This window comes from Arvicanthis niloticus, chromosome 23 (genome assembly GCF_011762505.2).
Source record: "Arvicanthis niloticus isolate mArvNil1 chromosome 23, mArvNil1.pat.X, whole genome shotgun sequence".
In the NCBI taxonomy this organism is placed as follows: domain Eukaryota; kingdom Metazoa; phylum Chordata; class Mammalia; order Rodentia; family Muridae; genus Arvicanthis; species Arvicanthis niloticus.
The window spans coordinates 33,115,378-33,127,612 of record NC_133430.1 but is presented as its reverse complement, the minus strand read 5'-3'; the positions used below and the strand labels follow the sequence as shown (position 1 = coordinate 33,127,612).

The 12,235-nt window shown below is 42.9% G+C and overlaps 1 protein-coding gene across 7 annotated transcripts in view; it reads right to left on the bottom strand.

Moving 5' to 3' along the window:
* Dpf3 (double PHD fingers 3) overlaps positions 1-12,235 on the bottom strand; it is a 270,465-nt gene that overhangs the window by 53,814 nt on the left and 204,416 nt on the right. For 6 of the 7 annotated variants that reach the window (XM_076921762.1, XM_076921768.1, XM_076921767.1 and 3 more), the window contains exon 8: positions 9,725-9,853. In XM_076921762.1, the coding sequence (XP_076777877.1) occupies positions 9,725-9,853 (129 nt within the window). Of the gene's footprint in view, positions 1-6,469; positions 7,006-9,724; positions 9,854-12,235 lie in introns of those variants that run through there. The other variant, XM_076921765.1, reaches the window with a different exon arrangement.

Below are 12,235 nucleotides of genomic sequence, written 5' to 3'. Positions count from 1 at the left end.
CACTCTTGACCTTCATTTTTCTCCCATTTACTTTGCCTAATTCAACTACAGGCCTTAGAAAATGCCTTGCTATTCTTGGTCTCCTACTGAGCCCTTCCATGGAAGCTTGGCTTCTTGTCTTTCCCCCCACACTGACAGCTCCCCACCACCTTCATCTTCCATATCCTCATTTCCTCTCCTTTATGCCTCTCTACCACTTCACTGTCCTTCAGCTCTCATCTCTCTCTTCTTAGACCAATGGATGTTGCTTCCAATGACAGCTTCTCTACTGTTCCATCAGAAATATTAGTCAAGCACTTAATGTGTACAGAAAGAGATTTTAGAATATTTCCACTAATTAGCTCAGATGCATTGCAAGCTTCTCATTTATTTCAATAAGTAATGATGCTACAGTGGTATTGGGTATTGTCAACAGACAGGAATGATGTCACCCTTGCCCTCAGGAACACACCACCATTGGAGAAGAAAGACTACTGGGAAGAAGAACATTACAGCGCAACATTTAAACATTCTTTCATGTTATTTTTGCTATTTTGTGAAGACTGAGTTGTGATTCCCAGCTTTGCTTTTGATTTGGCTCTACTTCCATCCTCTCTGACAGCAAACCTTCAGCTTAAAGAACAGCAATCTATCTGGAGCATGCTGATTTGGATGGGTCCCTCTAAGACAATCTCTCTGACTACTGTGAGCCACAGTAAGACATCACATACCACACCCTATGACATCCCGTACATACTGAACATTGATGAATATCTGGTCTTAGTCTCCACAGCTAGATTACAAGTAGTTTCATTGGCCAACAAATCCATTAGTCCAGTTTAACTGCATCTTAGCTTTACAGGGTTGAGCATTCAGTCTATACGGTAATACATGTTACTCAGTTCTTAGTCACCAAATGGAAGAAAGGCATTATCATCCAAGATCTAAGAACTTACTAGCTAGAAACCTCAGCTGACAGGCCTAATATCTTTCTCACCAGCAAAGGGATAAATCAATCATGGGCCTCCTTGATGACAATGCATGGGGAAGAATACAACCTCCTTTTTATAATATCCTTACCAAAACTGTAAAGACTCATTTACATCATTAGAAAATCGCACAGAAACCTAACAGGAATGACTATAAAATGACCAGCTAACACTCTACAAAAGCATCAAGAAATTAAAAACCCAAGGCAGACACTGGAACTCATAGACAGGTTAAAGAACTTTAGACGGACAGGCCAACTGGACACCATGTGTGATCCTGGATCAGAAAAATGGCATCACCAAGATCATAGGTAGAATTTGAATCATGTCTGAAACTTGTAATATTGTACCAAAATGAACTTCTGATTGTGGTTGGTATACTGTAGCTATTTGGAGTATCTGGGTAAAAGGTATATGGGATTTTTAAATTTAGTATCTTAGAACTTATTGATAAGTGTGAAATTATCAGAGTTTTGTTTGTTTGTTTAAGTTTTGCCATTGGTTGGATGCCAGGATTGGGATACTTTTGAACCTACTGAACTTTTGAATGTACTGGGTTTTGTTTGGTTTTGAGCTAATGACTTCTTTTGTGTGGATGTAGGGATGGGGAATGTAGATGGGCAACTGCATGTGCATGTACCAATCACAAGACAACCTCAGGAGTCATTCCTAAGGCAAGGACTGCTCTTTTATGTGAGACTAGCCTGCAACTTACTACACTAGGACACATAGTTAACTTTAAGGATCTCTCTCTGCCCCCGCTCCTACCCCAGTACTAGGATTGCAAGTGTCCCTGGTATGGTGTGTTTTGTTTGTTTGTTTTGTTTTGTTTGGATCAATTTGGGGAACTTAAGACCTCTGAGCTATCTCCCCAGCCCCACAGCTGACAAATCACCTCCAAAGGAGATCTTCCATCAATTTAGTTATTTTGGAAATCAATCAAGCATAATGGTTTTTCCTTTATTGTTTTTTTAATAAATGACCAGAAATCATTCTTATTAAGCACACCAGTGTCATATGATTCAGTGTTGTAATCTCACAGGCTCTCGGGCACACGATGAAAATGAAGTCTCACTCTATGATACCTCACCTCCCCACCATACCATCCGAACCCCAACCACACAGGAAACCCTGTCTTAGTCCTTTCAGGAAGTTCATAGGAACTTGGGTGCTGTTGCTTCTCAACACGAGCTTACTGTCTAATGTACCAGTTCTTAACCTTCCTGTTGCTGAGACCCTTTAATACCCTTGTAATGACCCCCCCGACCATGAAATTATTTCACTGATACTTTATAGCTATCATTTTGCTACTGTTATGAGTCATAATGTGAGTATCTGACATGCAGCATATTTGATATAATATGAAAAAGGGGTCGTGAATCACAGGTTGAGAACCACTAGCCTAATAGATTGATTTTTTCATTGTTTTTATTTTATATTGAATACTCTTCTCAACCCCAATGAAGATAGGAAACCCTTTACTAATTCTATTGAAGATATCTTCAAACATACAACCTGCAAGTAAGTCACTATAGACTGAGTTTAAGAAGATTAAAAATGAGTAGACCCAGCCACCCAGAACTTATTGACCTTGGACTTTTAGACTAATTATCTAAGCTGACCAAACCTCAAGTTTCCTCACCTACCAGTAAGATGGAGATGCATGACATCTATCTCAACTCACAAGATTTTCTCCAGAGTTATCATCAGTAACGTTGGTCATGGATTAAAATAAAAAGAAATGTCCACATCTGGGGTATCATGAAACCAAGAGAGCTCACAGCAAGAAATTTGCATGGGAAATTGAGTCCAGAACTTAGAAGTCTTTTGTGTCTGCTCTAGGTTTCTACTCACAAGATCCAATGTGCCTCAATGTGCCTCACTCAGAAAACCCACAACACAAGCAACTTCACTTCTGAAGGCCAAGCAAAATTCCCCGTGGAAAAATTCCCAATGCATGAGTCTGCTTAAAGTTTAAGTACATGCTCAAGATCATATTCATCAGCTGTAACGGGAGACATATTGAAATAAAAATTAATTAATTTTACTCTACCATGAAGTAAGAACCTCCAAACAGCCTTTAGTTTTCTCCCCACATGATGATCTCTTGTTCCCTCAAGTGCTGTACAGAGGCAATATCAAGCGTCAACCCATTAGGTACATAGAGAGACACAAGGCAAGCCAGAAGACTTAAACGGATGCTATTGATGTGACTAGCCTATTTTTTATTAAATCCCTCTCTCTAAAATACCAGCAGTAAATTGGATTGCTGACTTTAAAGTACCTTTAAAAATTAAATGCATATTCCTCATTCCCGGTGCTGTAGTGACTTTACTGTCTGATCCCCTCAGTCTCCGGAACAGAAAGTGACACCTTAAATTGGGGTTGGAACAAACATCAGATAGTCAACCTGTTATACCAGTTACCTTTACAGCCTTGATTTCCCCCCAGAGGATTTGAACTGGCACAAAGTTCTGTACATTTGCTTCCTCCTATGCTGGGGCTGGTATTGAGAAAAACTAGGTGACATTTCTGAAGCATTCTGATCATGTCATTCTGTAGGTGATTGTGAGTTCCTTTTTATTCCAAAATGTTCATAGTGATTCTTAACCAAAACCTTCTAGTGCCTCATACAACTGCATGAGGCCACAAGGAAAGGCTTTCTGTCCCTGTGAGTCACCTAGAGTCTCTCTAAAAATTACAGTTGATGTAGAAGATGAGTTACCTACAATATTCTGTACAAACCTTCATCAGAATTAGAATTCTCTTCAATGAGATCTAGTTGCTTGCTTTTAGGTGGTTGAAATAGCTTTTTTAAGAGGCTGGCTTTTCATGGGGTGGGGGAAGAGGCTGGCTTTTAAATACACATTCATTACAGGTATCCTTTAGTTCAACAGGAACTTAATGAAGTCAACAATGTATATAATGCATGTTCCTTAACTATGGCCAATTTGGGAGACAGACAGTGGGTTCTAGAATCTTGGTGCTGGGTGTCAAAACCTGGTTCCTTACTATGTATGGGACCTTACATGCATTTAACCTCATTTCTCTTCCTCTTCACCTATATCCTAGGGTCATGTAAGCAGTTATCTAGGGATAGAAGTCAAATGAACTCTTCTAAGGAAAACACTCAAAGCAGAGCCCAGCAAACATGTTGACTCTGTTCTCTGGAGCAGAGACATAAAGACCTAATTTCAACATCATCAAGCTTTCCAGGATCCAGGACATAGAGCTCCTATGCTGCTGTTCCTATGCCTTCTCCCCAAAGCATCATCCCTCTGCTTTAAGACACATGCCCCAAGTAATATATAATTTATAATTTGTAATATATAATTTACATGGGTTTTAAAACACCCCAAGTTCAAAGTCAAGTTATCACTGATAATTCTAGGATCATGAACAACCAGACAAGACTTCAAATGGTTGTGTAGACTGAATACACTTTTATTGATCTGGAAGAGCACATTTCATCAGTGAAAGTCATAAGGCTTTGAACCCATTATCTGAATCAAAGGACAATCAAGTTTAGAGGTAGAAGTGGCAGAAGGACAGAACCCTACTGGAGTCACTGCATGTGCGCATGCGGGAACAGTAGCACATGGGAGGTCTATGTGCCATTCCTTAGGAAGAACAGCGCATATAGAGTTGGCAGAATATCCCCAAAGTGTCATTTTCAGTCTCACAAAACTGAGAGCAAACATTCAAAAATAAGCTTATTCCCATCCGAAACAGAAGAGGAGACGTTCCTCTATCTTAAGCTACTAGGAAAACCCAAAGGTTTGTCTGCATGCCTTTACTTTTGCTGAATTAGCTTGTTAGTTTATGAGTGGTCTAATTCAGGGAGACCTGCAAAATTTGGACTGTAGAAGCTGATCTCCTCTGATACTTACAAGGAATCAGATGACTAGATGACCAGAGGACCTTGCAATGTGTTCTCATGGAAGCACAATGCCCTGGCCATACTTTGTGGGAATTCAGAATCTTCAAAACATTCCAGTTGAGTGTTGGGCTTAATCAGAGGTCTTTTATGTGCTTATTGTTTAGTTGGTTGGTTTATTCTCTGTGTGTATGTGTGTCCGTGTTCACGCATGCTCCCGTGTATCTGTATGTGTACACACACGCCATGGTGTACAAGTGGACATCAGAGGACAACTTACAAGTCAGTTCTTTCCTTCCACCGTATGGATACCACAGATCAAATTCAGGCTATCAGACTTAGATGCAAGCACCCTTGCCCAATAAGCCATCTTGCCGGCCCAGAGATCTTTAATTTAGACTAAGTCCCTTGGCTGTGAAACAGGCCTTCAGAGCCCAAAATACCACCCTAGACATGCAATACACTGTTCTCTGCCTCTTTATTCCTACCCAAGCCAACAGACTTCACTTCCACATTTAACCAAGGGAAAAGTCAGCCAAGCATTTCCCCAGCCTCTTTCTCTTGCAGTTAAAGCCAGAAGCCAGAAGCCAGGAGCCAAAAGCCAGAAGCCAAAAAGCTTGCCATTCTATGTAGAGCCCCTCCCCTACCCCAAGCCATTATCAGCCCAGCACCTAGGCCCAGCATGCACAACAGGGTAGACTCACCATTCACCACCCCAGCACCACAAAGGGGGAACCCAGAAACACAAAAGAGCAAGCTTAGAAGAACCAAAGGAAAGAAATAAACAAAGAGAAAAAGAGAAAAAAAAAAAAACTATGATGGTTTTGCAACTTGTTGTGAGACAATTCAGCCAGGACTAGGACATACCTGTTTAAGCAGGGCCTCGCAGCTGTTCTGTTCTCAGGGACTGTCAATGAGGTGGACAGTCTTCTCTATCCCTGAGGCCTCGGACCAAGTGCTGCTTTGGTTTATTTCAGGAGATGCTATTGGAAAGATAAAACAAAGTGCCTGGCAGGCACTATAAAAAGTAGAAGAAATATGGAAGACGTCATCATCCAGTGAGCGGTTACATGTTCTTACACGGGGCGAAGGGAGGGGCGATACACTGTGTAGTATCACTCTTCCTTCCAGGAGCGCCGGCCTCAGTTGCTCCGTCAGAGCTGAGCCTGTGATTTGCTGACATTCCATTCTGTGTTTCGGAAGCTGGTCTTTGCCAGGAGGAAAATGAGGGAAACCCAGCAACAAGGAAAGAGGAAAGGGGCCCGAGGGAAACGGACACTGTTGCTCTGGGCCAGCACTGGAGGGAGGCCAGATGTAAGTAGCCTCGGGCTTCTCTGGGATGGTTGCCATTTTCACACAAGCAGGAAGATGGAAAGGTCATGGAGGAGACGTGGGGAGGGGTCTGCTCTGTGGAGTCACCAACTCCCACTGAAGAAATTCTCCATACACACACATACCCAGTGGTCATTCATTCTCTCTCTCTCTCTCTCTCTCTCTCTCTCTCTCTCTCTCTCTCTCTCTCCTCTCTGAGTCTAATAATAGTTATTTATAAATAAATATTGTTAATGTTATTTGTTCTTTGTTTTCAAACCTCATGTTCCTCTTCTCTTGAAAACAGGAAATCAACTCTGCTCATGTTAAAAAGATGCCCTCCCCCAGTGAAAGAAAATCCACTTAATTTCTCCTACTTCTAGGGATAAGAGCCCACCATGATGGCATCACTCCCCCAAAGGACTCTCATCCTCCTTTTCCCTGGTTCTCAGTAGTTTGTGCTTCTGTGGTACCCAAAATAGAAGGATGCTAGGAGGGGAGGGACACGTGGAAGGCAGAAGGAAAAGGCAAGGATAAAGGGAAATGCCCAAGTTGTCTTTCATTTAAAAATATATATCAGAACTAGAACAATGACCAGAGTTGGGGGAGGGGGCGGCTAATCGGCCAGACAGTCTGTCCCATGCGCTCAGCAGCTGCCCTTTTTATCTGCTGTGGGTGAACCCCGGCCACTGCGGCATCCTCGACAGGAGCGAGGCTCTTCCAAATCGTCCTCATCAAAGCCGTAGAAAGTTGAGGTGTCACTTTCTGACGTGGAACCGAATAAGTCCTCCGTGGTACGTGCTGCGGACGCTGCCTCCTTCTCCTTCCTGCCTTCTCCTCCCAAATGAGCTGACATGTATGATGAATATATCAGCACATGGGTTAAGCAACAGACAGCATCATTAATATTCTCATTATGTCACTACAGTGTTATTCCTAACAGCAAGATAATAAGCCAGTGTTAGACCAAAAGGGACTAACCGGGTACATCACCTGATGACAGGGATTTAGGACAAAACACACATTTCCAGAAAGATTCCACTTCCCAGAAAAGGTCTCATCCCGACCATGATACATGTGTCCAGATGCACACACAACATCTCCTTAGGTCCGCTTGTACGGAGGCACACGCTCACTCAGCCCTGCCCCACACAATGCTTTTGCTTGGCGGTTTTAAAGCCTTACTGGCATTTCTTTGTAGTTTCGGTTGGCGTTTCTTTGAACAATGTTCGTCCGTCACTTTGACAGTCAGCTTTACCAAGGTATTACTGTCAGACAACCCATTCAAAGTGGTTAAGCCTCCGTCCATTTTATTTTTATTTTTACCCGCTTCTAATCCCATTCTTTGACAGCTCTTTCCATCGCCCCCTGACGCCGTGTAGTTCATTTGTACCAAAAGCAAAGAGCAGTTGGATAGCCTGGTGGTAGTTCAGAAGGACTTCCTGCTTTCTCTAACCCCGGAGGAAATGTTTGCAATCTCACTCACCATGGCCACTAAAAATGTCCATGTCTTAGCTACTCCAGAGGGTTCACCCTGTCTACTTGAACTCAAGACACACTGAAAGGTGACAATGGGCTTTAAAAAAAACCTTAATGAATACAGTGTCCAGAAAACTATAAAACTCAGGCTTAAAGTCTTTTCATACTCCAATAGGAACCCAATACCATAGTGATGGTCCCTTCCAGACAAGACAAAGGGTCAGACAAGACACCGTCTCCCAGGACACAGAGGCAGTGAGTAAGTTTAGCTGGGGAAACCTGCACTTTCAATTCATACTATTCTCTGGGAGGACCTTGGGAGGCCCCAGAGATGTATTTACCCATCTGCCTCGGCAGCCCACCCCACGGGCTAATGACGCTTGTATTAATTGTTTTATCTATTTCAGGAACACTAGAGTCAGGTGGTGAATTATGACCCTCCAAATTAATTCCCAGCGATTATGGTGAGAATATCTATGGTACTATAAAACAACACGTGAAGCACAGAGCAGACCGAACCAAGTAAAGAAAGAAATACTGAGCAAAGGTTCTAAAGAGAGGCTTTGTGTAGAAAGAAAAAAATAACATCCTACTCCTGATGTCCATGGATCAGTTAAAATACCTCATCTTTTTTGGAAAGAAAGGGGGGAAACGCCAGCAGCTTACATTGAGAACTCTCTTCTAACCCACCAAAGCCTACAGCAACCCATAAAACCCTGCTTGGCGCACCACTCCACCAAGTGGTCTTGCTTCTGATAAAATTGTTGCTGTTTGACTACCTGATCTTACAACAAATAAAAAGTACCAGGTTCAAGTTCATTTGTTTAATTTTCTTTTTAAAAAAAAGTCTAAAAACCAGAGCTGTCTATCACAGGGTCACACCTTCCAAGTAAAAGGTCAATGTTACATATCACATTTGGACCGTAAATGAATGGGCAGAATTGCACAAAAGGGACTCCCTGGCAGGGTCCTTGGGAATTCAATGTAAAGGGTATTACGCAATCGACACTAAGTCCATTTCCAGTTATTGGTTTACCACTCAAGGTTGTCTAGAGCCCTAAACAACCTCAGCTTTAAAACACATAAGAGCTCAAGGGAAGACTTAAGGGCACACCAGGCAGAACTGAGTCACTGCAGAAAACTAAGATGAGGTCACCTCAGTCCTTCCCTTGGGACTGGTGCTGAAAATAACACTGGATCAAAAGGTTTAAGATGAGATGACCTCCCAAGCTAGCCCCAACCATCCAACCAAAGTGTCTGCAGCAAGCAGCTGGTGAAACAGAAGATTTCATCTGCAATAAGCTCCCTGCCTTGTGCTTTGGTCTAATTATGACATAAAAAAATGGGGTGGGGGGTAGTTAGGGGTCAAAGCACCAACCGACCATGATCTGGCAAAGATAATGATTTATCTACAAATAAAAATCCACAGCTAAGACTCTAACTCATTCTAAGAATGAAGGAACAAGATGTCCCTTTTTGATACTTTAGTCTTTGGATATATTGAAGATGAAAAGAGTAGTCAAGGTCAACTGCAGGCTGCTCCCAAGGATGCCTGCCCTCATGACTTCTTGATGTGAAATTAGCTGTGCACTGTTCTACATGGAAATATGGCATGAGCAGCCAACGGTGGTGGCAGGGTTGTGGTGGTAGAGAAGCCGCACAGCTCAGAATGTGGCTGCTTCTCTGATTCTTCTATTTCCATACTCTGGGGTTGTCCCAGGTATTTTCACAGAACAAACACCATTTTTTTTTTTAGCATGGTCATCATCTAGTACAAGATAGCATGTTGCCTAGGGTCTTCACATATCTCTGTTCTATCTTACTTTGGATCATAGGTGCAATGTTATGTCAACCTCATGAAAAAGCCAGACCTTCTTCTTTTCCTTCTTCCTGGGACCCAGAGAGTAGTTTTTGGTCCTTAAGACCCAAAGAAGAAAAACGGGAAAATAAACCTGGGAACCCCTTTCCCGTCAAAGGCAGCACCGTACTCACTTTTCCACTCTCCCCTCTCCCCAACCACCAAGAGATGACAATGCAATCCAGGGAAAAGAGGTCTACAGCACACAATGCAGGAAGGGGCCGCACTCACCAGAGCGTCCACAGTCTGCACAGGACACCAGCTCTTCAGGCCTGCCACTCTTCTTGTTCATGTTAGAGCCCCCCAAGCAGAAGTCACAGTAGTTATTAGGAATGACTGTCCCATCTGGTCCTTTCTGGGCTGTGGAAACATTGAGAAATAATTCCAATTTTAGACTTAGATGTTGCCTGTTCTTCTACTGGAGTGTAGAAGAGTCTCTTCTGGGAAGAACAGAAAGCTTTAGAATGGAAGAGTTTGTTACAACCTTCGGGTAGACTACTGATATTGATGATATTGGCATATTGGGCTAAGACTTAATGTTGATTTTGCTTCATTGATCCTTCTTGGTCCAATGGTACTCATCCACCAAGTCCTTCAGAATCATCTTTGAAAGTTTTCCCAGTTCAATGTTTTTATAAAGACATCATTGCCCCTCCAATTCCATCTCTAAATAAACTACTCAGAAATAGTATGAGTTATTAGTTAATAGTCATGAAAACCTCTATTAATCCTGTACAGACTCTAAAATGTCAGATGGAAATTGTGAACAGGGACTAGAGAGAAAGAACAGCCAATACTCAAGCCTAGCCTTTGTTTTTTGGGTTATTTTAAGAACTTTTTTTTTAATGTTATGTGAGTACACTGTAGCTGTCTTCAGACACACCAGAAGAGGGCATCAGATCCCATTACAGAGGGTTGTGAGCCACCATGTGGTTGCTGGGAATTGAACTCAGCACTTCTGGAAGAGCAGTCAGTGCTCTTAACCGCTGAGCCATCTCTCCAGCCCCCAGGCCTAGCCTTTGTAAATGATATGTTAATTCAGTATCTGTAGCTAGTCATTTCTAGACAGCATGCTGGCAACTCGGAGTGTACACAAGTGTCTGTTCTCGCCCCCCCCAACTCTCAGAAGTACAGACTCATCAACCATGGGAAAACAACTAGGATACGTTCATCTGAGGACCCCAAATGCCCAGAACTGGACACAGGCTGCCGGGGCACTTAGCTCAGTCTCACATCAGAGATGGAGGCAGTGGTGAGCGAATGAACATAAGCTCTTCACAAGAAACTGAACACGAGAACTCCATAACCTACCCGGGCTGAACATCAAAACAACGGCAGTGAAAAGTCTTCAGGTGTGACCTTGAGTAGAGAGCCCTCTGAAAGCACACACGCCTTTGAGGACCAAAGTCATTCCCAGTTACTAGAGGCTGCTTGGAAAAGGCCTAGGACAGGTTCCTGGCATGGGAGAATGCTTCCATTTTCTTATTCCCCTCTTTCTGATGCAGACATTTCTCAGTGATGTTCACACTCCCTGATTGCCACTAAGAAGAAAAGCCTCTCTGTTTGTGAAGTCAGCCTTAACCACCGAGGTCTCCTCTCCTCCTTAGCATCCTCACTGTCTGCCTGCTGCTATCTTTCATTATTCCCTGGCTAACGTTAATCAGGGTCCCATAGGGTACGAATCTGTGAAGAGGAAGCAGATATGTGAGCAGAAATACTAGCCAGACAGTAAGTGATAAACGGATTCGCCCCCTTTAATAGGATTCCCTCCGGCCTTCCCTTCCTCCATGCCTTTGCTTTGCCTCCAGGAATAGAAAACTTACCTGGGAGAGGCGGAAGACAAAGGCTAGTGGAATTACATTACAGAGGGTTAATTCGTTTATCAGTTGATATTTGAATTGTTTAATCAGTTTCTAAGTCATCGATTTCCATCTTCAGGCAGGCAGACAATCCTCTGCTTGGGGGAGGCAGGGGAAGGGGCAACCCTTTCGTGGTCTTTTTGAGGATGGGCTTTCCTTCCCTAACCACTGCATCTCAAAGGTCTGAGCAGAGCTAGCAGAGTGGCTTTGCCCGAGGCCTGGGCACCTGCCTGTGAGGTATGCTCTGCCCTCTCTGCCTTTTTCCTCCACTGCCCTCTTCTCCATTTTCAATACTTTCTAGAGAAAACTCTAAGTGTGTTTAAGCAGATAAGCTTACGGTTTCCTCTTCAAGAGCAACACTGAAGTCTATTAAGTAGTAGAAATGAATGAGAGCTGGGTAATATTAAGGTGACACACCAAGTTTCACAATTGAGTGAACCAGACACAAAGTGTACAGTGATAATTACATCTGAGTAACTGCTCACATACAAGAAAAAAAAAATCCTATATACACTATGCCAAAAAGGTCCCTGGGTCCCAGTCTTTCTTCTATACATATACAGAGTCTTGTAATATCAGATTTCTTCCCTGTTCTCAACATACTTCTGACACCCAAAAATCTAAATGCCTTCAATTCACTGTATTCCCTGATAATATAGAAAGATGAAGAGGGAAAAATACAGAGACTAATAACTTCCAGACTATTCTTTACAGTATTCACCAAAGGGACCATAGGCAGAATATTCTGTTGAATCAAGAGCTCAAAGTCAGACCTGGTGATACAGGCCTGCCATCCCAATTACTTGGGAGGTGGGGACCGAAGAATCACAAGTTCAGGGCTTGCCAAGGGGAGTCAAAAGCCAGGCTGGGCAACTTATGGTAC